This window comes from Lagopus muta, chromosome 22 (genome assembly GCF_023343835.1).
Source record: "Lagopus muta isolate bLagMut1 chromosome 22, bLagMut1 primary, whole genome shotgun sequence".
Classification (NCBI taxonomy): Eukaryota; Metazoa; Chordata; class Aves; order Galliformes; family Phasianidae; genus Lagopus; species Lagopus muta.
In genome coordinates this window covers 1,854,489-1,880,321 of record NC_064454.1, presented here as the reverse complement: position 1 = coordinate 1,880,321, position 25,833 = coordinate 1,854,489, and the positions used below count along the sequence as shown (strand labels likewise).

Genomic DNA, 25,833 nt, shown 5'->3' with positions numbered 1-25,833 from the left:
AGCAAAGCTGAGCTGGTTGGGTGTTGTTTGAGGGCACTGCTGGGTGGGCAAATCCTATATAAAGCCCTTTATTATCTCACACACCCTGCTGTGCCCCCCTGGTTTGCAGCACCATCTACAGAATGGGTTTCATCATAGCCTGGGGCTGCTCTGAGATGGACAGCCGGTGCTGTGCAATGGGACAATTCTCCTGCCCAGCCCTGCAGACCCTCCCTATCAGCTCCCCATGAAGATTTGTAGGCCATGCAGAATTGCTTTATTGACATTTAAAGGTCTCTGTCAATCCGGCCCCCACACATCTTTGTTACAGAGGACAGGATTACTTTCATCCAACCCTGCTGCCTGAAAGCTGAGTCAAGCCCAAGCTACCTTTTTCTTCTTAGGGGCAATTCTGGCGACACAAATCCATGGGGAGGATGAGAGCCATCCCGGGTGACCTGTGCCACACCAAGAGCTGCTGCACAGCACCTGCAGCACGAGGCAAGACGTGCTCCATCCAGCCCCTGCTGAGGGTTCCATGGAGCTCCATGATGGGGAGAACAGGGATGCACTGCAGCCAACCCTGCTGCTATACGAGGGGAGGCAATTTGGGTGAGAACACTGATGAAACAACATGATTCACAGGTCAGTGGGAAGCAAGGCGTAGACTAAGGGCAACGGACTCCAAAAGGCAGGTTTCAATAAACTGAGGAAGCTGGTGGATTATTGTCTCCTGGGACAAGTCTATGAGACAAAGGAGAGAAGAGCTGGTAGTACTGAAAGGGACTGTATTACATGCATAAACAGCGGGCTATCCCCATGCAAAGGGAATTTGGAGAGCTGAGGAAGAGGCTGCATGGCTCATCAGGAGCCATTCCATGGCCTGGAAGCAAAGGAGGAACCCCACCAAAAAAATACAGAAACAAAGGCTCATAACTAGGGATGGGGGAAACAGAAGGGCAACAGCAACCAGGGAGAAATTCAGCAGCGCCAGTGTGCAAACCAAGTTCTTATCAGTGAGGGACACAAGGCAGGAACAACACAGCTCTTGTTCAAAGGAGATCGTGGCTGGGATCTCCACTGCGTGTCGGATTGTCTGTCTGTCAGGGAAGGTACAACATGAGCACATCGCTCCCAATTCCATGTTAGAAGGGAGGCAGGCATTCATGCCGGCACAGGAAGGGTTAAAACAAAAACTAAAAAGTCATCGGGGGCTGATGAAGCCGTCCTGAGCGTGCTCACAAATGGGGGAAATCAGCCAGCACTGCTCCTGGAGAGCTGGAGGAGGGCAGCAGAAAGGGCACGGAGCCTCCCTTATCTTCAAGGGAAAAAAAAGCCAGGAGCTGCAGGCAATCAGCTCAGCTTCAATCACGGCGAAGATACTAAAACAAACGATGGAACTATCACAGCTTGTAAGGCCCGGGAATTTAATAAAGCGAGAAAAAAGCCCCGCACCACCACCACCACCACGAGTTTGTCAAGAACAGATCATGTCAAACCAACCTAATTTCTGCCTTGACAGGATAACTAGGCTTGGTGGATAAGAGGAAAGCTGTAGACATGATATACCTTGACTTTAATAAGGCGTCTGAAGCTGTCCCACACGGCACCCTGCGAGCAACGCGCGGTCTGGATGTAATGGGGGCGGAGGGGAGGCTAACAGGCTGTTGACAAAGCGCTCTCAAAGAGCCCTTATCTATTATTTACGCACAAGCCAGGAGGGCAACCCGACGTGGGATCGTGCCGAGCTCTGTCCTGAGCCCCACTCTGCTCAGCATTTGCATTAACAACTTACACGATGGAGCCAGAAGCACGCTTATTAAAATTTGCAGACGATGCCAAGCGAGGAGGAGAGGGACTGGAAGAGCTCGGAGGGTTGGACCAGAATTTCAAATCACCTCCGGAGCGAGCAATAGGAAATTCAATATGGACAGGAGCCAGGTGATGCACTTCGGGAGGAGAAATCAAACGCACGGATGGAAACGAGGAGAAGCGGTCAGGGAGCGGCGTGCAGGGACTGGAGCACCACAGACTGCAGAGGAACCGAGCAGGCCACGCAAGATGGCAAATCGTATTACAGGCTGTGTTAACACAAGCAGCGTAAGAAGGACAAAGGAGAATTATTTTGCTCCACTTGCTTTAATTCAGGCCTCAGCTGCAATATCCATCCCGATCTGGCCGTCACGCTCGCACAGAGCCAAAGGTTAAGGCGTTGTGGCTTAGCACGGCCACCGAGCAGCTGCCCCTGCTAAGCACACATCTGTCTGCGCAGAGCTGCTGCTGGAGGGTCCCCTTCCCTTCAGATCAATCCGGGCTGAGCTCAGCACAGTGCACACGCAGGGGTAGGCGCACACCTCGGGCTGATGGGATGCGATTGATCGCACGTCGGAGCCACGGACAAGTGGGGCTGAGTCCATGGAATAGCAATGAAATGGGTGAGAGGCACAGACAGCTCCAAAGGAAGATGAAAGGCGCTGGGGTTTGCCTTGTCTCGAGAAGAAAAGATTGAGTAAGACATGACAGCACTCTTCCCATACATAAATATCATATGAAGGTAGTGGTGAATAATTATTTGCCACATCCCTTGGAGGAGGCAGAAGAGAAAAGCCTAATTTGCTGCAGAGATTCTGACTTGCTACTTGGTGCAACTTCCATTCCGGCTCATGAAAGCCTTGCAGGATGTCTGCAGGAGTCTGCATCACCTCCAGCACCAAGCAGCAGCTCTGGCAGCTGCCCACAAGGGGTGCCCCAAGGCTACACCCACCGAGCCCCCAAGCTTTGCAGGGGTTATTCTGCAGCAGTGACAACACACCAGAGCAGCATGACAAAGGAGGAGACCACAAAGCAAGCCATCACCACACCAGTCATCTCCACGTCACCATGCTGTGGCTGCTGGGTGAGCACCCACTCACCAGAGAGAGCGGACCAGCCAGCACGACCCCACAAATCACAGCAAGCCACACTCAGCACTTTTATTCTTTATTGTTCCAGTTCAGGCAGCTCCATTATTTATCCGGATTACTTATTCATGTTCTATTTCCAGGGACAACCTGCTTTGCTGGAGAGTTACCATCACCTCTCCTCTCTACCTGCCCCCAGCCTGATGCCCTCAGCAGGGGATCTGGGGATGGTGCTACCACTGCTCCAAGCAGAACCAGGGTGACCAGCCTGTAACCATCTGTCCCTCCCTCACACTGCTCAAAGGTCCTGGCAGGGACAGGACGGAAAGCCTCAGCCAAAAGCGACAGCTATGGCACAGACACTGAGTGACAGAAGCACCGCAGACCTCCCACGGCCACCCCACCACACCAGGCTTTCTGACCATCTTTGTGAGCTGAAACCACTGAACCACTTCAGAGACAGCAAGGGCTCTGCACCAGAGCTCTGCTGTAACCCCAGAGATGCCCAGCACACCCCACAGCCACCTACACCCCAGGGTATTAATCACCCTTGTTTCAAGGCTTTGCTTCAGAAGGCAGACGGACTTTTATCCATTTTCCAAAAGGTTTGAAGGCTCTGTGAGACACATCCTCCTGCCCCACGGGACTCAGTCTCCCCATCTCAAGCACTGACATCCCGAAATCTCACTCTTTGTGGGAAATCATTTAGGTGAGGAAGGGCATCTCAAAGAGCACAGGTTGCTGCCGAGCCCTGCTCGGATCCTGCATGACATCAGCAGCACAAGCCCACATCTGCAGCATCTGCCCCACTCCCTCCAGCACGTACAATATCCCAAAACCACACCAAGGTTTGAGAAAAAAAACCACCCTCAAAACAAATCAATGAATTCCCATAACAAAACACGTATTCTGGTTCCATCATGGGCACCATACCCCCAGGAGCCAACCCAAGGGCAGCACACAGCCCACCCTGCCAGGCAGCACAGAGCAATGGGTGCACCCCACAGCAATGGGTGCTGAGCGCCTTCGAGGCCACACAGCAGAGCATAGGTTGTTGCTGGCTCCATCAAGGACTGAAAGCACTAAATATCTGGCTAGAGGCACTCTCAAACTAGAATATCAGGTGCAACAATTTTTACCAACGTCCTGTTGCACTGTTCTAGCTAGAAGGAAAAATATGAAGAAAAAAGGAGCAAGGCAAAAGCAAGCACTCACACTGACCTTGTGTGTTCACCTCTCTGCTCTGGCTCATCCTGCATGTCCCACAGGCACAACCCATTACAGACCTCCCACCAAAGCCATCAATCCCACCACCCAGGTGTTTCATGACCCTCCAAGCAGCCCCCTATCTCCAGGTCATCTGCAGAGAGCTCCAAGGGGCAGGACATCCCATCAAACCCCATGCTGAGCACACAGGCACTCCCAGCTCCAGAACCAGACTCTCCTGAACATCCTTTGAGGTGCACAGCGGCGGTGGCTGAGAGGCTCTAATCAGTGCCTCTAATTTCACACGCTGCAAGGACCATGTTATGCCTTGGGATAAATGTGAGAGGCTCCCATTGAAGTGAAAGAGAGGTACTGCACTTCAGAAGCTGAAATTTAGCCTTTAAAAAAAAGAAAAAGTCGCTAAAACTAAAATATTAAAGTGCATTTAAAAACATAATAAGGCAGATCAGCAATCAAACGGAGCAGCTTGCCGAGGGGCTGATAAGTGAGGAGGATTCCAGGGGCAGATACCACTACAGAAGGAAGGCCAAAAAGGCCTCGTTCAGAGTCGAAACGGCTTTTGATCCAAAATGTGGCACGGATGAGCCGTGAGTAGAAATTACTTTCTATGCTGCAGAGCTGGTGAGAAGCAGCCCAGGGCCAGCAGTGAGCCCTGCCTTCCATCTTATGACCCTGCAGCAGCTCCCCAGCTCCCGTGCCAGGGATTTTGGTGCCCTGAGATCAGCAGGCTGAGCATCCTCCCAACCGCACTGACTGACAGTGACATCCCCAGCACCAGCTCCCCTCCACATGGGACAGCCTCGCTACCTCACTGGGGTCAGCCAGACTGGAAGCAGAAGTGTATAATCCTTTCACGAGTTAATTAAAGTACCCATCCATCCTTCATTCAAACCATTAGCCACGGGTTTTTACCATTAATTATTTGGAACCAAATCAAACAAACAAACAAACAGAAGACACAGAAAGAGAAGAGAAAGCCAAGCATGGGAAGGGCACTCCTGCAGCGAGGCATCCGCAACCCAGGACCCAGCCCATCTCTCCTCTGCTCTTTTCTTCCAATTTCCTTCCCTTCCCTTCGTGGCTGTTTCCCCATCTCCTTCCCCTCTCCTCCTCACTCCCCATCACAACAAGGTTTAATGCCTCTCCATCTCTTTCTTCTTCCTGGGTAAATTGCAGCAAGCCTGCTGGCTGCTCGGGTGGAACACGCTGTTTTATATGCACCATAAAAGGAGAGAACTCTGTAAACAATATTATTTTTAATAAAATCCAAGGCTTTGGCAGGCCAGCTGCTTTTGTGTCTGTCTTAATTTAATCAGACGATCAGTTCTTTCAAGCAGCAAGAGGGAATGAAAAGCATTAGCAAGGAACCAAGGAACTGGTGAGGAAAAGACACGATTTCCATCAAGTGTTTTCTGCCTGGTGTGTTGCTATGAGAAGCAGCACCAACTTTTCAGCAAACTGCTTCCCAGCCTGGCTCTGCTGAACACAGCTCTGTCAAGGCATGGGAAGGACGTGAGCGCATTGAGCCGAGCGATGCTCGCACAGCAGCACTTGGAAGCAATGGTACAGAGGGTGCGAGGGATGCACAGCCCCATGCTGGGTGATGTTTGGAGCCAGTGCAGCCCTCTGCAGCTCCCTGGAGCACTGCAGGTCTCTCCCTGGAATGGGAGTCCCCATGGCTCTGTGGGTCTCACTTTCGTGCCCACGCCAAACCCCCAATCCCAAGCTATGGGGTCAAAATTCAAAGCCAACTAAATATGATGGCAGTAAGGTAAGGAAAAAACAAGGTCTGGAAATGCATTTGGCCAAGCAGCAATCAAGGAGCACCCACCAGTACTTCGCTGGAGCAGAGCTCAGGACTTGGCACTGAGGGATGTGGGCCGTGCAGGCAGTGGGCTGGGGTTGGATGGGGGATCGGAGCCGTCTTTGCCAGGCTGGAAGGGATCCTGGGCAGCCTGATCTACTGGATGGCAACCCTGCCCAGGGCAGGGCATTGGAACTGGATGATTTCTAAGGACCCCTCCAACCTAATCCATTCTGTGATTCTATGATTCCAGTCTTAATGAGGCTATGATATCCCCAACTTCATATCGGAGCGTTCTTTGTTACACACACTGAAAGCCACAAATCCTCAAGAACAGAGATCTTTGAAACCATGAAATAGTAATTGCTATATTCAGACACAAAGTAAACAAATTAATTGATATTTACTTGTTTACCCGGTTACAAAAAATGTTAATCACTTTTAATATCTTAAAAATACATGTAAGGCACAGGCATAAATATCACCAGTAAAGCAAACATGGTGCTCGGCACTGCAAAGGAATTAAAATTAGTATTTAATTACAAGAAATCGCTTGAAGTTCTTTTGCTACCATTAATCATTTCCAATTATGACTGTAATTACAAGCCAGCTTCTCTCTTTGGGTGGTCACTGCTGGGATCCAACACGGTGACCCTGTGCTCACTGCCAGGTGCACTGAACCACTGAGCTCCTCTATGGAGCATCGCCATGCCGTGAGCATGCAAACAACAGGAGGAAGACATGGCGACTTCATCCCCTTTGCCTGCACTGATTTTGCAGCAGCAAAACAAACCCACAGGCCAGGCTGGAGCATCACTCCTGGGACGTGGTGCCCTGATGGCCATGATGCTCCCCCCAGGCCTGGCTGGCACCGCGATGCACCAAAGGCGACCAAACCACAGCAGGCAACACAGAAAATCAAATGGAAACGTTCCCTCTTGGTTCCCTCGATACTTCTGCACGGGAAATGTGATTAAACTGTCCTTATCTTTGTGGGAACAGTTGTTAGCAATAATGAAATCATCCAGCCCTTTTCTTTTTGAAATCCAGCCACATCCTTTGGCTCCAGGAAACAGGGGCAGTGACATGTGCTGTTTTCATAAAAAGCCACAAGACAACATATTTCATTGCAATAAATTCCCTTCCCTCAAGTGAAGAGTGAAGGAGAAGAGACTTCAAGGACAGGGAAAAGTTTCAGCCAAAGGGAAAGACTGAGCTGAACCTCAGCCCATGCAACACCGAGGCTGGCTCGGCAGGATGGAGGTGGTGTGGTGGGGGCTGGATGCTCCCCTCCCCACCTTGGGAGCACTCAAATAAAAGGCTCCATGTGGAGCCCAAAACAGGTGGGACTCAGGTTAGATATAAGGAAGCATTTTTTCTCCAAAGGAGCTGTGATGCATCAGCGCAGTGAGCGCAGGGTCATCGCTGGGGGTGCTGCAGAGCCATGGGGACGTGGCACTGAGGGATGTGGGCTGGGGATCTCAGAGGTTTTTTCCAACCTGAATAATTCTACGTCTCTATAACTGCAAGGCAACAAACCTCACCCTGCTGCATGCTCCATCCTCATCCTCACCAAGTGCTTGGGCCGCCTGCTTTCCAACCCACCCCAAGACTCCAAGTCCCTGCTCCATTCTCCTCTCTGCCCAATGTCAGCCCAGCATCCCCAAAGCCTGGGCTGCCGGGGCGGATAACACGTGGTGACTTAGCAGCTTAGCACTGAATTAAGCAGCCAGCTTTCCCCCGTGCTGCCCCCTAATTAGCGGGCTGCATTTTGTCGTCCTCCCAGCGCTTGGCTGAGGCTCCCCTTCCCTCTGCTCCACGCTTATTCTGTTCACTGAGCTAATTGCTGAGCGCCTGCACCCTGGGTGTCTGCTGCTGTTGGAGAAGATTAGTATTTTTACAGAGGGGGAAAAAAAAGATTAAAAAAAAGAGATTGTGTTTTTTAAAGCAGATGAAAGGAGAGCCCAAGGAGATATGCATTTGACTCTCAAACACGCTCCTTCAAGTCTCCCTCAGCAGTACTTAAAGGCGTTTCCAAAGCAAGACTTTATGAATGCTAAATGAACCCAGCGCCTTGTTCCTCCGCCACAAGAAAGGGAAAAACTTATCTTTTATATACAATATTTCCTTTACGGCTGACACCGTGCATCACGCATCACTACGACCAGCCCCACTTCACACACAAATGCTGACCTTCACAAAGTCACGGGCAGAGCGCTGCCTCACCCGGCGGGATGCTCTGTGCAAAGGGCAAGGTGAGGGGGGCACAGGTTGGGATGAGCTGAAAGCTTTCCTCCCAGCTGCTGTGATCTCAGCTGCCCCTGCCCAAGCTGGGACGTCCATGGAGATGCACTGCCCAACACGAGGCTTTCTAAGGATGCTGTGCTGGAAAGAAGGATGAAGGTTGGACAGGGAAAAGACAACTAAGGGAAAGCAGAAGCACTAAGGACAAAGTGCAACACTCCCCATCCAGCCCTGCAAACTGTACCACAGAGGGATGCTGGTTGGATTTGCACCCAAGCTTCCCAGTTTCAGAAAGGATGAGAGGCACCAGGCCTTCAGCAGCCAAGCACCCTGGGCTATCTGGGTCACTCAGCAGAACGCATTGCCCACCCTCACTGAGCAGCAGGACCAGCTCCTTCCTGTGCCCCTTTCTCCCTACCCAGGAGGTGGGTGAGAAGTGCACCCAGCTTCACACAAAACACCCTGTGAGGAGATAGGGCCGTGCTTTTAGGAAAACACCCACCCAAAGGAAGTCCTGGGAGATTTAATTAGCCACCGTCTGTGCTGCTTAAGCTAGTTGGGTGCTACATAATTGCTAAATATTATCTCGGCAGGTACAGCAGTTTGTTCGGATAATGCCGGTGATTGACATTTCCCTGGCATCTTTCATCCCAACCAGATCTGATATTAGTCTATTATAAAACATTCTTCTGTCCCAATCCTCCATATGTCTCTGAACTGTCAACAGGATGGTAACTGGCTCTGCATTTTCAAAAGGCACAAAGCAACTTCATGGGATGCAGCAGAAGCTGAGCTCAGCTTTGGTCGAGTTGCACACACATACACAAGGAGATACGGGCTCTTCTTCAGTACTGGCACAGGATGAACCTGCTAGAAGTGGTGCACAGCACCCAAAAAGCTCACAGCCAAAGGGAAGGACCCATCTCCATCCCCTGGCAAGCAGCAGCGGGTGCCACAACTCAACACCAACGTGAAAAATATATTCCAGGGACAGCCCAGCAGAGGGGCCACCGAGTGATTAATTGGAGACTATCAGTTTGGGATAGGTCTCTAAATTCCCATTAAGTCAGGTGCTGAGGCATCACACATTAATCCAGAACATTTCCCCTTCGGCCCAAACAAATAAATAACTCTTGTATAATTCAGGGAGGATGGGGTGGAGCCATCTCATCCCCCCTCTCTCTTCCCAACTAACCAGTGAATAAAACATCGCCCGCAAATCTATTAGGCTAATTTTAAATCCTGACAATTTAGCAGCACTTCAGCAAGATAAGAGCCATTTATTAAAAGCCACAGTTCATTAAGCCAAATGCTGCTGGCGTATTTACTCAGAGAAGCTGGGCTGGGCTCCCGTCAGGGCCAAGGGAGGAGTCCCCATGCCTCACCAGACCCTCCAACGTGGACCTTCCTCCTCCCAAACCCATGTGGGGCTGCGGGAAGAGGATCCTATGGCTCCATGCATGACTGCATCTGGAGCAACCCCTGCTGCAAAGCTGTGCCCTACGACAGCATGGACACTCCTGAGAGCACCAAAGCCAGAATTGGGATGAGCTGAGCATCACTTCAGACCCGTTCCCGTTAATGGCAAGCACAGATTGACTCCAGGCAGGGGATGACAGCAAGCCAAGGGAGGGCTACATAGGAAGGATTGTTTTTTGCCAAAAGCAACCAGATTGCACTCAGAGCTTTCATTCCTCCAGACAGTGACGTGACATCTCTGCAAGTCGGCTCTGCTGCACTGCTGTACTGCCTCCCAGTGCTCTGGGACACAGGGGAACAGGCCTCGGGGCTGCCCGACTGCAGGGAGGCAGCAGACAAGGAGATGGACTCCCTCCTTTAACAGCCCTGCATCTCCTGCTGTGTTTTTTTAACCTCCAGGATGGCAAAGTGTCACAAGATGCCAAGTGGCACAGCAACCACAACCAACCTACAGACGGGTGAAATCCAAAGACGCCCCAGCAAGGAGCTGCACTAACACAGCCCGTGGAGTCTGAGCAAACTCTGTGCCAACCCACCAACTCCAGCACAGTGCAGGAACATCACTGAGCTGGCAGACCCCTCCGGGACCTCCTTGCTGCTCAGATCCCAGCAGCGTGGGTCTTTGTGGGTAGGGAGCAATCAGCGCCGGCTCGGCGGTACCCGAGGGATGGAGGCACGAGGGATGCAGAGCAGCACTGCGAGCAGCAGGCAGCAGAGGGCAGTGAAGAAATCCCATCTCACAGAGTTTGTGAGCGTGATTCATTCCAGCGGGAGCCATCCAAAGAGACTTTATCAAGTGCAATTGTCCCACTGTGCCTTTCACCTGCACACACTCGCAAGACAGTCTGGAGTCACCACAGAGTCTCCCTTTACAGTCATAGCTGAAAGGAGCATTATAAAGGTGAATTAACATTTAAAAAGAATGTAAAAAACCCAGAACTGTTCTAATGATGATTAATGGGAAGCTATAAGGGAGGCCGTGACCTCCTAGTGTCATTAAATGGATTGGCAGGTTTCTGAGCATTAATTATAAATAGCCACAGGAGTTCTAGCGCTTAGCAGAATGATGATAAATCCATGACACGGGCGGAGGGACAAGGAGTCAGGAGCAGAGGGAACGTGTGCTGGGTGTGCACGTGCACACAGCAGCAGTGCTGGTTTGCACACTGTTATGTGCACAAGAGAGGTGGAAAGGGAGAGGCACAGCCGTGCCCATCTGAGCGTGCTGCTGTGTTGGGGTGGAGAGAGAGAGAAACGGGCACATGATGAATTAGGCTCTGCCAGTCAATCACATTTCCTAAATGTTTTATATCCCAAAAGCTATAAAAGCAATATCCCTTTCTGGCCTTATTGGAGCCGTTTCTGTAAGGCAATCACATCTGTCTCCCAGGGGATTTCAGCTGAACCATGCCTGGGCTCCCCCTGCTTTTGTACTTACTGTGCAGCCTGCTCCCAGCCAAGGGTCAGAGCGTGCATACAAATGGGGAGGAAGAGGGAAAAACAAAAACAGCCCCCAATCAGCTCTGCAGCACACATAAACTTCTCCAGATTGCCCAGTGCAGAGGCTGCAGGAACCAGAGGCTGTCAGCATTTCGCAGCCCTCAGCTTTGTGTTTCCTTCTCTCCGACTGTGCTCCTCCACATATGACATCCTGGGCTGCTCTCCCAAGGAAGCACAGCGACTGCAGAGGGCAAAGGGCCCTCGTGCTGACAATGCAGGGGCTGGGGGGGATGCCAGGGGTGTCCCCGTGCCACAAAACCCCCTCCATAGGGATCCCAGCGCTTCCATCCCCACTCCCTGCATCCCCAACCACCCAGCATCACCTGTGCCAGAACTGAAAACACTGCTGCTCCTACTGAGATTTAAGTATCATTGCCCTGTGGGCTCCTCCAGAGGAAGGCATTATTTCAGCTGATTGGAAAACGGTGGCAAAAGAACAGGTTCTCCATACAATTTTCTTCATATCCTATTAGTCGCAACACAATTACAGCGAATGCATCAATTCTTCGTCCCAGCAGCTCCTGGAAAGAGCCACCTATTAAAAGCTGGCTTATTAATGGAATTGTACAGCCAGGATTAATCGGGCCGCGCTGGCCCTTTCCATTTCTCACTCCACAAGTGCTTTTGTTTGCTTAATAGGCTGAAGTAACTCGAGAACGACGCAACTCACAGCTTCCCCCATTTGCTGCGCACATCGGCAGCAAATTTAATCTCTCTTTATTTTAGGGCATCGCTCGGGGCTCAGACGTGGCACCAAGGACATCCACACACACAGCAGTCAGGGCTGAAGCAGAAGAGGCCTTTCATTTCCCTTCTGGAGGAGCACAGCGGAGCCAGCAAGGGGAATCCCATAAACCATCTTCAAAAATCCCACATGGATTTGAAACGCCGAGAACAAGTGCCAAAGCAAGGCAGCAGGAACCAGCCAGGGGACCAGTGCAATATCATCCCATGAGCGCTCTGAGAGCCCTCAGCTGCCCCAAAACAGCCCCCAAAGAGCCCCAGCTGCAATGCCAGCCCTATTGCCAGCCCCATTCCCACAGCTGCTGTCTCCCAGCACAGATATTACGGCGGTGGCGAAGCCAATGCATGTTGAAGCACGGTAATATAGTATGACTTTCCCCTTTAATGGAATTTTTCTAGCCCACTAGGAAAAAAAAGACTCCATTAGCCCTACTACAAAGGCTCCTACTTATTAGTATTTTAGAACAGCGGCAAAAACATTTCTTGAATCTAATTATTGCTGACAAATATGAAAATTGAAATCAAAGTTAAATTTTCAGCTACAGTGCTTCATACGGCAGCAGCTCGCCCGCTCCCGACTTCAGCATCAACACATTTGTTCTGCAGGGACGGAGCCCCCCCAGCCCACCCCTCCATCTCTGCAGCACCCACTGCATGTTTACCAGCTGGCAGAGTACAGCAAGGCTGGGAGAGAGCTTTTCTTACATTAATTTCTGTATTTTTATCCCCCGCTTTGCCCTCTCCCCCAGCAAGGAGTTGCTGGGTGATTTTAAATTCCTCGAGATCGAGGATCGGGGGAAGGGGGGAGAGAATTGGGGAGAAAAAGAGCCTTGTCAACATATTTCCTTTCTCCTGCCTCCCCCCCCCCCCCCAACATACTGTAAAAATCAATCCCCTTTGTCATTTTGCTCTGCTTGTGTGAATGTTTAATGGCTGTCGAGGGAGATAATGATTGCTGCTAGGAAATTCATTTCAGATTTGCTATTTATAAAGTACTTGGTGCTCAGGTGGGAAATTAACATAAGGAAGGGGGAAAGGGACCGAAGCAGGGAAAGAAAAGCAGCAGGAGAGGAGGGATGAGGCAGCGGGGCGGCCAGAGAGGTCTGAGGAGGATGTGCCCAATATCTGCATCCTCACTGGGGCAGAGGGATGAGGATCATGCAGAGGGATGAGGATGGAGACCCACACGGGGCCCACAGGTGTTCCCCAGCACCACCAGTACGTACACACCTTCACCTCTCACGGGCATCCCTCGTATGCATCCTGCAGCCCTCCTGGGCATAGAATCAGGGCTGGAAGAGATCTCTCAGATCCCCAGTCCAACCCTTCCTACTATTCCCACTGACCACATCCCTCAGTGCCACAATCCTGGATCACCCACCGATGGTGACTCCACCACCCCCTGGGCCAGCGCATCACCAGTCCTTCAAAGAAGAAACATTTCCTGATCACCAACCCACACACACTGCTCCAGAGGAAGGGCTGGGGTCCCTTCAGCAGGACAACAACAACCACTATACCACTTCTTCTTTTCCCCCCTCCTATCACTGCTCCAATATAATTTACTAGCTGTACATCCACACTACAGGTTTCTGAACTCAGGTGGCTGAATGCTGCCCAGTGCTGCTGTTTCAGCTAACCCTCAGCTGCAGTTCTGGCTCTGCCTGGACCTTAGCTGAGACCTCAGCCCTCTTCTCCTCCTTGAGTTTGTGATTCTGAGCACAAAGCAGAATGGCACTGCATTGCATTATATTGGTGTATGGGTTCACTCCTGTCACCGCTCTCAGATTCTTCGATGGCTTTTTCTTCCAGACTCTATGCTGAATCTTTTTCTGTGGAGCTCCTGGCTTCTTCCAAGCTCCATTTGGTCACCATATGCACTGGCAGGTTACAGCCAACTCCGCACAGCAGCAGGTTTGCACCAGGTGCTGTCCCAGTCACCCAGCTCGAAGAAGGCACTTTCAACCCAAATGCAGGAAACACCCAACGTGGTCACAGAGAGCGAGGTGCAGCAGATCCAGCATCCCATAGAGACACACCATCCGGCATCCCACCTCCCTTGTGCACACCCAGCATCCTCTGTAGGCATCCCACATCCCTCACAGTCATCCCTTGAACACGACTCCCATCCTCGCAGGCATCCCTTGCACACATCCTGCACGAGCATCCCCCATCCCGGCCTGTACAACCCGCAGAGCATCCCAGCTCCCTGCACAACCTGTTGCTGTGTGGGTGGCTGTGAATCCCAGGGGGAATTCCCAGCTGTGCCACCGCCGGAGCAGCGCAGGCAGCGCGACGCACGCAGCCATTGAGCTGCTAATTCCTCGTCTCAGAAGTTGCTTTTCACTTTCTGATTTTTCAATAATAGGCTTGCTATGAATCCCTTAAGCTTCTGAAATAAGCCAAAAACCGCTTTTCCAGCCATTTACATAAACACAAGTGGATCAGAAGGAATAATCATAGTTTATGCATTATTTGGGGGCTTTGGAGCCGGCTGCTAATGTGATGTCAGGTTTTGAAGCTGAGAACCTACAACGGGAAGTGTTGACGGGTAGCAAAGCAGCAGAAAACAACAATAAATAATACCATTTTTTCAATGTTGCATTCAATGACAGCTTGGCTGTCCAGCGGCTCCCGCTGCCCGCAGCACTGTTCCAAAAAGAGCCTCATTAAGAGAGATGTCACTCATGCCAAAGCCAAAACCAGCCCTGTCGCTCCTTGGACTGCCATCAAAACCCCGGTGCCGGCTTCAGGGATTGACCGAGCAAAAAGTCTCTTGTAGGCACCCTCTCATCTCCTCACACCATCTGTCCTGCAGAACGGGAATAAAGCCTGAAAGCAACCAAACAAACCCAGCAACTCAGCGTTATCCACCAGACAGCCTCCCAAAGAGGGGAAAACAATACATGCAGCCACGCTCAAAGGGCCAGATAGCGCTGCAGTATTAATGAACCTTGCTTCGCACTTCAAGTGCTTGTCGCGCTTCCAATGAGGCGGGTTGGATTTGGCTTTCAAAGCAGGTCTTTAAATCAAGGATGCTGCTTCTGACAAAATCAAAACATTAGCAGAGGGTCTGTTTTGAAGAAGTAATAATAAAAAAAATAAAAAAAGAAATGGAACGAGGCGCGAGACTGCGGGCTCTGCTGTGCTGCTGGAACGCCGCCCTCGGATTGCTATTTTGTTTGAAATAACTTCACAACTTCGTAAAGCAAAGCTCGGATCTGGAGCAAAAAATACTTGAAATCAATCCCTGTTTCCCCCACGTTTTTCTATCGTTGGGAATCCGTGCCTTTGAATGGAAAAACTCCCTCTGTTTCCAACATTACACAATTTCCTGCGGGGTTTCCCACTCCTTGGCTGCTGCTGCTCCACTGAGTCACAGCAGGGCACACCTGAGGGCCTGGGGTACTGCAAGCTTGGCTTAGCTGGGGAAGGAGCTTTCTTCATGCTCTGTGGTGCAAAACTGCATCGTGGGGCAAAGACCCCAGTTGCAAAGGGAATACAAGCTAGATAGAGCTGCGAGAAGAGAGGGAAGAGGTGTTGTCCCTGTGGCAAGGTGAGGATGGAGCACACAACAACCCCAACTCACTGCAGGATGCAGGCAGAACCAAGCTCCCACTGAATGGTTCGAGCTGGAAGGAACCTTAAAGGCCATCTAGGCCCATTCCCTGCAATGAACAGAGACACCCAAAGCTCCACCAGCTGCTCAGAGCCCCGTCCAGCCTGACCCTGGGTACCTGCAGGGATGAGGCACCACCAGCTCCATCAGCACCTCCCCGGTGTTCTAAGGGAAATATTCAGAGCCACACTGCCCAGCACCCAGCCCTGCTCAGCAAGCAAAGCATGCAGGAGGTGGAGGAAGGAAAAAGCAGAGGGGGGAGGATGCCAAGAAAGGAGCGCTGCCTTTAGAGGGAACAGCCAGCGGGACAAGGCGGGTCAAAGGGTCAATTAATTTACAACAGCTTTCAGCATTGGACATATTAACTGTAAGCGCATCAAAAATCCATGCTATCCTTCTTGGCAGGAGATAAGAGCACGTTGAAGGCAGCACCTCTGATTTATTATTAACCAGGAGCGAGGCGTGCGCATAGGGAAGGCAGAAGGAGGCGGATGCAGCCCTGAATGTGCCAGTAGCACAGCGTGCTCCACGCAAAAGGGCTCCAGCACCTGGGATCAGGGTGCCCCGGGGATGCAGTGATGGAGAGCTCATCCTCTGTGCTCTTGGCTACATGAAGGAATGAGAGGATGCACACACAGAGGTGCAGGATGCCGGCTGGAGATGGAGACATCAGCACAGCTTGGGTTTCTGAATCCTAAAAGTTGGCATCTTGCTCCTCTTGGCCTCTGGTTGAAACCAAGAACTCCATCCCAAGTCACAGCTCCAAGGCAGCTGTGAGCCTTTGCCATCAACATCTGAGAGGGATCACGGCTTGGTCCCACTGAGCAAGAGAGATTTGCCACCGTGCATCAAAGGAGCACAACCAACAACCCAAAAACATCATCACATTTACCCTCCTTAGGGCTTTGCTCCAGTAAAGGCATCCATTGGGCTGGGGAACAGGCAAAGAACATTTACCCTCTCCTGGCCCTTCAGAAGTTTGGGAAGAGATACCAAAAGGTTTTTTTCTGGCCCTGTGGCCATAAGGACATCCCCTTATGATGCTTTGGCTGCAGCCATCCTCTCCACCTCCACCCTGGCTTATCACAGCCAGCCAGCCTTGCTGCCTTGACCCAGATCTGTCAACTGATCAATTCTTTTTTTCATAGAGAAAAAATAAAATGGGGGGAAGGAAATCACAAATATGGATGTTTTTAAGCAAAAACAGCAAGAGAAATAAACGAAGCAGACACTTGGAATATCAAATGCACTCATCTCACGCACAACAGGGCGAGCACAACAGGCAGATGGAATAACCATCAGCCAAGGTTACTACGATGATCCAAATGAGAAGAGGAAAAAAAAATGGTTTTTACTGAGCACTGGGACACCCCAAAACCGGTGGCAGTCCCCAGAGCACCCAACCATTGGCAGGAAGGCTCCCTCTGATACATCACGAATTCATCTGTACCTGAGAGGAGGAGCACTGTGCACAGCCCCCCCGGAGCTGCGCCCATGCATGGAAGCAGCAAGGAGCACACACACAACCCCATGTGCAGCACTGCACACAGCCCAGCTCAGCCCCACCACGTGCAAACCAACATCTTCGGCGCCGTCCCGTTCATCCGCAGTGCATCCTTCCCATGACAAAGGTCTGCTGGGGCTCCTGTTGACTCTGCTGAGTCTTAAAAATGTGCCAATTAATCCCAGCCAGCAGCCTTGTTTCCAGAGGTGCCGGATCCCTGCTTGCACCTCCAGTTAGAATCAACAAGAGTGACAGATGTTCAGCAGTGCTCCAAGTACCCACACCGCACCCCCCTCTTTTATGTACTGCACCTAACTAGGTTATCTAATCATGTCGGTATTGATTATTACTGTTATTACCTATTAAATAGCTATTTTCTGTCGTTGGGGTGAATATCACATTTTATTGACCTGCGTGGTAACCATTAACCACCACGGAAGCCACATCCAGCACTTCCCCAGGGGAGCAATAAATCCGGGTGTTCACCAGAAGACATCGATACACATAATTTTTCTGATACACATTCATTAGTGCAATTACCTCCGTGCAGGAGCTGCTGGGTTTCCCTCCAGCCCTCCTGAGGCTGCAGCCCCATTCCAGGCCACGTTCCCCAACCCTGCCCTTCCCAATGGCAGCACCCCAATGCCTCTGTGCTGTTTCAGCCCCGTTCCCCTTCAGGTACCATCTGCAACCCAACCACATTGAGGGGGCAAATAATTCTTCCAAGTGAAGATTGCTCGGTGTACGATGTTGACATCTGCTATTATTTTACATACCTATGCAGCGCGCTCATTAGAATAAGGTCTTTATGCTAATTTGTAAATCAAATTCCCAAATTCTTGGCTTACTGATGCTAAAGGCCCAGCTAAATCTTTGCTGACCTTTTAGCCTGATTAATCCCCTCATGCGTGGCTGAGTGAGGAGTTTCTTCCCCTCCTCTCCTGGACTGTGATTCTCACACCCATCCTTGGGAAGCATGGCTGGGTGGCAGTAAGGGCATGGCCACAAGCATCCCTCTGCTTTGGGAAGAGAGAACACAGCCTCCAAGCTGCTCCACACCCCCACTGCCACTATTCCACATGGTGCAGAAGAGCTGTGGGGGATGCTGCATTGCAAGCAGCACTCATCCCCCAGCACTGGGGCCGAAGCCCCTGCTTCCCTGCGTGCCCAGCACCAGGGGAAAGGGAAAGAGAAGCAACAACAAAAGCTGCAAACCAATGGATGCTTGCATAAATACAGGCGCCCAAGCACTCCTGAATTACCCCACTTCACGCTCCTCTCCACATTCAAGCACACTCACAAGCCACTCTCCTTATTGTTTGTTTGGCTGCAAATAGGTAAATGACCCGGAGTATTGACAAACTGCCGCAGAGGGCAGCACAGATCTCTTGAGCTGTTTGGAGTAGCGATGTGCAAAACAGTTCTTTCCTGCATGACAACAATTTTCATGCTTTCAGCCACAAACCAGTTCCACCATCAGGTAAGGAAAGTTAAAATTCAAAGAAATACTGTAAATAGCGGAAAAGATCACTACAGCAGCAGGGGGCTGCTGCATATCTGCCAATGCACACACATATGTAAATGCACACGCTCCCTCTGGGGCTGAATGGAAGCCCAATTGCTCAAAATCCACTTTGAAAGTTTTTGCTAAAAGCCAAAATGACTTCTGCTCCCAAGTTTATTTCCTTGAAATGACTCCTTGAAACACGATTATGCAACCCAGCCTCCCAGGGGGACCCTCTCCCATGCAGCACTGATGACCCAGCACCTCCCAGCTTCCAAAAAAGGTCTGAACTTTTGGCTGCCCTATGCCACCCTCTCCCCCCATCCTATGGCTGTGCCCCCCCCAGCCCACGCTGTGCTGCAGCTCCAGCTGTTCCCACCCAGCAGTGACTCAGGGCCTTGTGGGACCAACACTGCATGCAGGGCTGAGTGCAGGGGGGGGTTGGGGGTGTGTGTGCAAAGGATTTCAGTCAGGAGGAGGCAGCCCACCCCTCCTCACTGCTGTGCTGCAGAGGGGGAAAAAAAAAATCAACTTTTTGATCTGCAGGCTTTGATGGGAGAATGAAGGGAAGCATGAGAGATGAGCAGGGAATAGGGCTGCAAGGAGACAGAAGAAAGCACTAAAAGAGGCACAGATTCTGCACCAGGGAAGCAAGGAGAAGGATGGCTGCCCACTGCCCAGCCTGGGCTCCCCATGGAGGCGGCAGCCCCGGGAGCCCCAAGGGGAACGAGATGCAGAGCGCCAGCATTCCCAGCAGCATCACAGGCAGCGGGAGCTTGAGGAGGGCAATGGGAGGAAGGCGAAGAGGAGCGATGCCTCGCTGTGTGCTGTGCATGCTAAGCAGCCCGCGCCGCTCCATCCCAGCAGCTCTCCCTGCAACAGCGGGCCCAGCAGAGAGAAGTTTGAGCGCTGCCCATCTCCCCCTGCTTTGCTGGGGCACAGCCCCCGCTCACGAGCCCCCAGCCCCACACAAGGTCCTGCTGCACGGAGGATGAACCAAGCAGGGATGCTCAGGGCAACAGCTGCCCACAGCAGGCACCAGGACAGCTGCAGCATTCCCACTGCAATACCATCCCCTATGTAAACGCATCCTCATCTCCGGGGCTGCCTGCACCCCAAAAAACCCCCGAGGGCAACCGGAGCCCTCAGGATCATACATCCACAATGGAGCTCGGGGGGCTCCCCCGCCTGCATCCCCCTTTCCTGCAGCCCGAGATGGCCGGGCAGCCGCTGCAGGATGCGACCCCCCGGAGGAAACCCCGCTCCCACAGCCCCTCCAGATGGCTGTAAGGAGCCTAACGCAGACTGACAGCCCGGTGCTGCCGGCCAGCTGGGACCGGCTGCCGCCTCCCCCTTCCTCCCCCCCACCCCGTTTCTCTGTTTTTATATATAAAGTGCACACATTTATTTATCTATTTTGCAAATCCCCTCCCCAGGGGCTGCAGGGTGTGAGCAAACTGCTCGCCACCAGAACACATCAGACCACAAATTCCCCAACTCCGCAGCCCTCGGGTTGCACCGAGTTTTTGGGACGACCTTGCAGGCGGATCCAGCAAAAGAAAACCAAACCAAGCCGGGGAGGGGGGGGGGGGGGGGGAAAGCAGAAAAGCAGCGCAGAAGGGCCACGAACCTCCCCGTGCCCACCGCCTGTTGGATGTACGGCTCCTCCAGGAGCCAAGTTGTGCTGCTGGAGATGGCAGAGCCGCTTGGCATCGCCCAGCAGCCCCTCTCCCCAAAAATCAAGAAGTTCCTCCATAGCGCAAAGTAAAGGGGGGGGCAGGAAGGGAGGAAGGGAGATATCACCGTGCTGCATCCCCCACAACTCGGGGGACGGGGGACCCCAGCAGCCTCTCGCATACCCCCCCCCCCCCATTGGGGGCTCCTCGCCCCCAGGATGTCGGTATAGGATCACGCACGCTCGTAGCCCCCTACCTTGGAAGAGGAGGAGTGCGGCCATCCCGGCGAAGATCACCCATGAGACGGGGTGCTGCATTTTCGCCTGGGCCATATTCGGAGCTGCGTGCCTCCCCCTCCTTTCCCCACTCACTGCCTGCTGCCGGGGAGAGGTTTAAAATCCAGCGTTTCCCGAAGCGAAGCGCGAAAAAATAGGCGAGGTAAAAGGAAAAAAAAAAAAAAAAAAAAAAAAAAAAGGAAAAAAAAAATCCCCACAGGGAAAAATAAATAATAGGGAAGGGAAAAAAAATAAAGAAAAAAAAAAAAAAAACAAAAAAAAAAACCACCGCAGGATGGGGGAGGGAAAAAAATAAATGAAAAATAAAAAAAAAAAGGGGGGGAGGGGGGAAGGGGGGGTCGGAAGGGGCGGCAAGGTGCGACGGACAGGCGCTGCGTGCCCGCCGCTCCGGCCCGCACACGCCGCCCGGGCTGCACACGCCGCCGGCCGCGCACCGCTCCCGCCCCGCGCCGCTCATTGGCTCCGCGCCGCCTCCGGAGCCGCCCCGCTCCGCTCCGCTCCCACCGCACCGCTCCGGCAGCGCCGCCGCGGGGCCGCTCCGCTCTGCCCTCACGGCCCGGCTCGGCTCCCGACCCCAAGGGCAGCTCGGCCCCCCTTCACCTCTCCTCTATTAGATTTAATTTAACTCGTGGCATCGATCTACTTTTATTCCAGATAAAGCCGTGCGCGTATAAGAACGGACTCCGTGTTGTAACTGCGCTCGCCCCATTCCTAACAGCTGATCCAATGCTGCTCGTGTAGGTCCTGCGCCCAAACGAACTGCTTGCTAGGTGCCAGGATGGTTAGAGGTGGAAATGACCTGAACGGGGGCACCTACAGCTAACCAGCAAGTCTATTGGCACAGCTGCCCAGGGAGCAGAAGGGTCACCACCCCAGGGGTGTTCAGAGCGATGGAAATGTGGCACTGCGGGGTGGGGATCTGAGAGGTCTTTTCCAGCCTCAATGGTTCTGCGATTCTCTATCTGGAGCCCATTCCCCGAGGCGGCCCCTTCCTCTGATCCTAGAAGGTCCAAAACCAACACATCTGCCCACATGCAACGCAATACTGAGAGCACAGCACCAGCGTGGGCCCGGAGACCAACACCATATATTGACCCCATCCAGCATTTGTCCAACACAGAGAAAACTGGAAGCACCGAACCTGGAGATCCCTCCTTCATGCCGGCCAAATAAATAATGCTGTGTTAAATATTCAGCATTTCATTAGTGGCGCATTCTGTTGCTTGAGATGACTCACAGCAACATAAAACAACATTATAGGCAGAAAAGTCACAAAGAAAAAAGAATATCTTGGCTTTTTACACCGACTCCTCCTCAGAGATTCCCAAGTTTGAGCTGTTTGCTTTGCAATCCAGAAGATCTGGCCGGGAACCTCTGCACATCCAGCTGTGCTCCTCCTGCATGGCTGCAGCCCGGGGAGCTCCTATGGGGCAGCTCTGCAATCTTTGTCCCAGCAGCACAACAGCCAGCCAACAGTCACACCAAGGGCCAGCACTCAACACAACACAACCCCAGCTATTACAGCACCCAGAGAACCACCCCATTTGCTTGATTATCGACACATTCCCCTCTAAAACCCAAACTTCCCATCTGTCTGCCCAAGCAGAGAGCAGCCCCTGTGCTGCAGTGCTCTTCCCAGATTTGCTCCATGCATTACTAAGTCACACAGCACTTGTTCATGGCACGTCTATTTACCCGACACACCGGAACAGCTCCTAAGGAGCCCTGGGCTCGTGGCTCTGCACAACACCAGCTCCTCGTGTCAAACAGCAGGTAATGTTCAACACAATGCCGTGCAATAAACACCTAATATCCATCACCCCGTACATATCTGCGTGCAGTGATAGGAAAGCACAGATAGCAGGGCTGTGCTCCCGAGACAGGGGACGGGGAAGGAGTTATTCATTGGAAATCGCACATGGATGTGGGGTTAAGGAGGGATGCTGCAAAGAGAGGGGAGGGAGGAATCGTTTGGGCCAAGTTTCTGCACAAATTTATTTTTTATCCCCAATCTGAAGGGCAAAATTACAGCACATCACCTAAAAGTCTGCATGCCTTATTTTTTTTTTCCCCCCCCTTGCAGTTTTGGAAGGAAACCTCCAAGTGGCTCCAACAGGAGCACAGTGACCTTGCTGAGCAGCACTGCATAATTTTTAATAGACATTTCTTGCTGGAACTGACACAGTCCCAGGCATGGCTTTATTTCACTCCCATTTTTTCCAGAGGGAAATGCCCCGTTTTGTTCTGTTTTTCTTTTTTCCATCATCCCTCTATATGCATACCTATAATTACAATATGCATTACAATAGCATTCACAAGCTGCTGATAAGATCCCAGCTCCGTTGCGCGCGGCGCTGCGTGCACACCGCTCAAATGCAATCCCCTCCCTTCAGCTGCTGGAGTCAAAATAGAGAAAGCGGAGAGAAGTGTTGAGACAAGAGCAAATTACTCATTTTATGGAGGGAAAGAAAGCAAAGCTGGGAAAGGCAAAGTCATCGCCTGAGGTCAGGAAGGGAATCCCCACTGGTGCCAGGGCTGAAGCTCTCCCCGTTGCCAACAGGGGGTTCCCACCACTGCCCTGCCACAGGTGCCATCAGTGCCAAAGGTGCCTTAGGGGGATGCTCCCACACCAGAGCACAGCACAGCTCGGAGACCACGAGTAATGCAACAACACCAGTTTCCCTGCTGAAGGGTGGCAGAAAGTCACACAGCCCTCCCAGCCCCACTGAGGCTCTGTGGCACCTCGCACACACAGAGCCAGACAGACGAGCGCTGTGCCCAGCTTCACTCCTTTAATTACACCTCCTACGGGCAGGAAAGATAAGCCCAAATGGAGTGACTGCACGGAGGGAGGAAGCCTATAAGTTATTCATAAGTTCAGGCTCAAGCTCCTCTCTTGCTTTCACTCCATGACACCTTCAAAACATATTATTCATCTATTTTTTCCTCCTCTGGGAAGAGAGATGGTAATTGTAGTAAATACATCACTGCCAAGCCATCCCTGCAGCCCGCACGGCGCTGGGTCGGGATCGAAGGCAGCGGGGTGCATGGGGATGGCTGGGCTCTGTGAAGGACATCCTGCCTCTGACAGCACAGCCATGGGGTGAGCCCCCAGCAGCCCCACAGCACGGGGTGCACACCTCCACACCGCTGCAAAGCAAAGCCAATGGGCCCCAACCTCCTCCATTCCACTGTGGACTGAAGCCCTGCAGCCCCCATCTAGAATTGGGAACACAGCAGCGGAACCCAGGGTTTCCCTGCAGCTCCATCCAGCCCAGCAGAGCTCAGTGTGGGACTGTGCTGGATTGCTACCAGAAATATGGTTGGAGTTGGTTTTTTTTAGGTCATCCTATGTAAAGACGTGGAGTTGAGCTCAATGATCCCCGTGTTTCCCTTCCAATTCTGCACTGCCATGATTTGCTTGGGTTGCTGCATCACAGCCCGATGGAATTTAGACACGGCAATGAGCAAAGCACACTGCAGAGCGAGCACAGCAGGACAGCCCCACTCCTGGCTTACAGAACACCACGATCACCAGCTGCACAGAGCCTCTGCAACGAGAGCCACAGCACAGAGGTTTGTTTGCCCTCTCGAGGCTGTTCCAGGCAGAATAAAGCTCCTCACGCTACCACCAACCGAAGCAGCAATCCTCCAGCTCGAGAGGTTGGTTTTGCTGAACGCAGCGACGCAGATCCCTCATTGCAGCCCTGTTGCACTGCTCACCACACAGCGTTTGCTGCGCTCTGGTGCAGAAATAACCCTGACAGCATCATCCGTGGTCACAGCAGAGAGGGGAGAGCAGAGGCATTGCCATACGGTGCCTCGGAGAAGAGACAGAGCACGGTTTTATTTGTCCTAATTCCCTGAGAGGTCATTTACTGCAGTGCCCCTGGCTCTTCCCCAGCCCTTTCCAGCACATTTGATTCTTGTGAGTTTTCTTAATCTCATCTCCTTCATTGGTTATTGCTCCTTCAGTGCTGAACTCAGCAAGATCGTTTCTGTTTGGAGAAAGATTAGCACTGAGTACATTAAACACAGTAATGTGTTAACATTACTCCATGTGCTAACAGGGCAGTGGGCCACCACCCCGCCCCAGTGCCCAGAACAGCCTCCAGCTGGGGCTGCTCGTTCAGGGCACATTGCTTTAAATTTGAACTACGTGCTGAGGGACAACGTGATCTTCATGGTAGGAGAAGCAAAAAGAAAGGGCAAATGGATGGAGGAAGGGCTGGGTTGAGGTGTGCACGCAGACATGGGATGGCTGCTGACAGACCCAACCGTCTGCCCTGCCCTGGTGTCAGTCCCTGAGCATCACAGGGATGCACACACCACACACCTAAGGACCACTCAGCTGCATGATGTGGAGAACAAGACTCTCCCAGTTCCAAGCGAGATGCAACACAAGTGAAACAACGGGGTTGGACCCGGCAAGTCAGCAAGAATCTGCTCACCTCTTAATTTGCTCCTTCCCCCAGACAAACCACATTCCTTATCCCCAGCATTTACAGTGATGGTTTTCCCACACATCTCTTATCACAGCTCAGAAGGCTGTTTACCCACAGATTACAAGCAGGCAATAAGCCCACCCAGGGAAGAGGCACGGCTGCATGGGCCAAAGCTCTGCAAACAGATGGCTCGAGGAGATAGAGGGGGTTTGCTACTGTGTGAACGCACCCGTTCTTGAGGGTGACCCAAACATAAACACATCTCTGTGTAACTTGGTCTTTTTTCCTCATTTTGCTCCCTCCAGGGCTTGGAGAGAGAGCACAGACTCAGGATCTGCTGAGCACACAGGGAAACAGAGGAGCCCGCAATCACCTTCGTGTCCCAACACCTGAAGAGCTGGAATCCCATCCGATCCCCAACAGGGGAAATGCAGGTAAGGCAGCCCCACGAGTTGCAGCACCCATTTTGCCAACAAACCCACCGCCTTCAGAAATCCATATTTGCAATTTGAGCATGTCCAGACACCCCAAAAAAAACAGCACTCCCTGTGTACTCCCCCTCCCCACCACCCAGCACTGCTGGAAAAATCAAACGTAGTAGAAAAAAGGGAAGGAAAAAAATAAAAAGAAATAGAAGCAGCTCTTGTCAGGAGCACAGGAGTACAAGGAAGTAATTTTTCTCGCCCCGTTGCAGTTGGACGGCGTTGTTTACGTCTGCGTGAGACGCTGCATCCTTTCTTCTCCACCGTGCAGCTGGAGCATCAGCAAATTGGAGAGGGGAGACACAGGGGGAAGGCAATAGCGACTGAAATTGGATCCTATTGAATTTTCAATAGGACACCAAAATATATACATATTTCAGTGTGCGAGTGTATGGATATCCAAGTCAATGGAGGGATCCGTGAATAGCTG

The 25,833-nt window shown here is 52.0% G+C and overlaps 1 protein-coding gene across 6 annotated transcripts in view; it reads right to left on the bottom strand.

Annotated features, from left to right (window-relative positions):
• Positions 1–25,833, bottom strand: part of LOC125703580 (protein CEPU-1) — a 315,707-nt gene that overhangs the window by 227,530 nt on the left and 62,344 nt on the right. For 2 of the 6 annotated variants that reach the window (XM_048968232.1, XM_048968241.1), the window contains exon 1: positions 20,437–20,634. The exons of the other annotated variants lie outside the window; for them this stretch is intronic. In XM_048968232.1, the coding sequence (XP_048824189.1) occupies positions 20,437–20,512 (76 nt within the window). In that variant the 5' untranslated portion in view covers positions 20,513–20,634. Of the gene's footprint in view, positions 1–20,436; positions 20,635–25,833 lie in introns of those variants that run through there. 6 annotated transcript variants of the gene reach the window in all.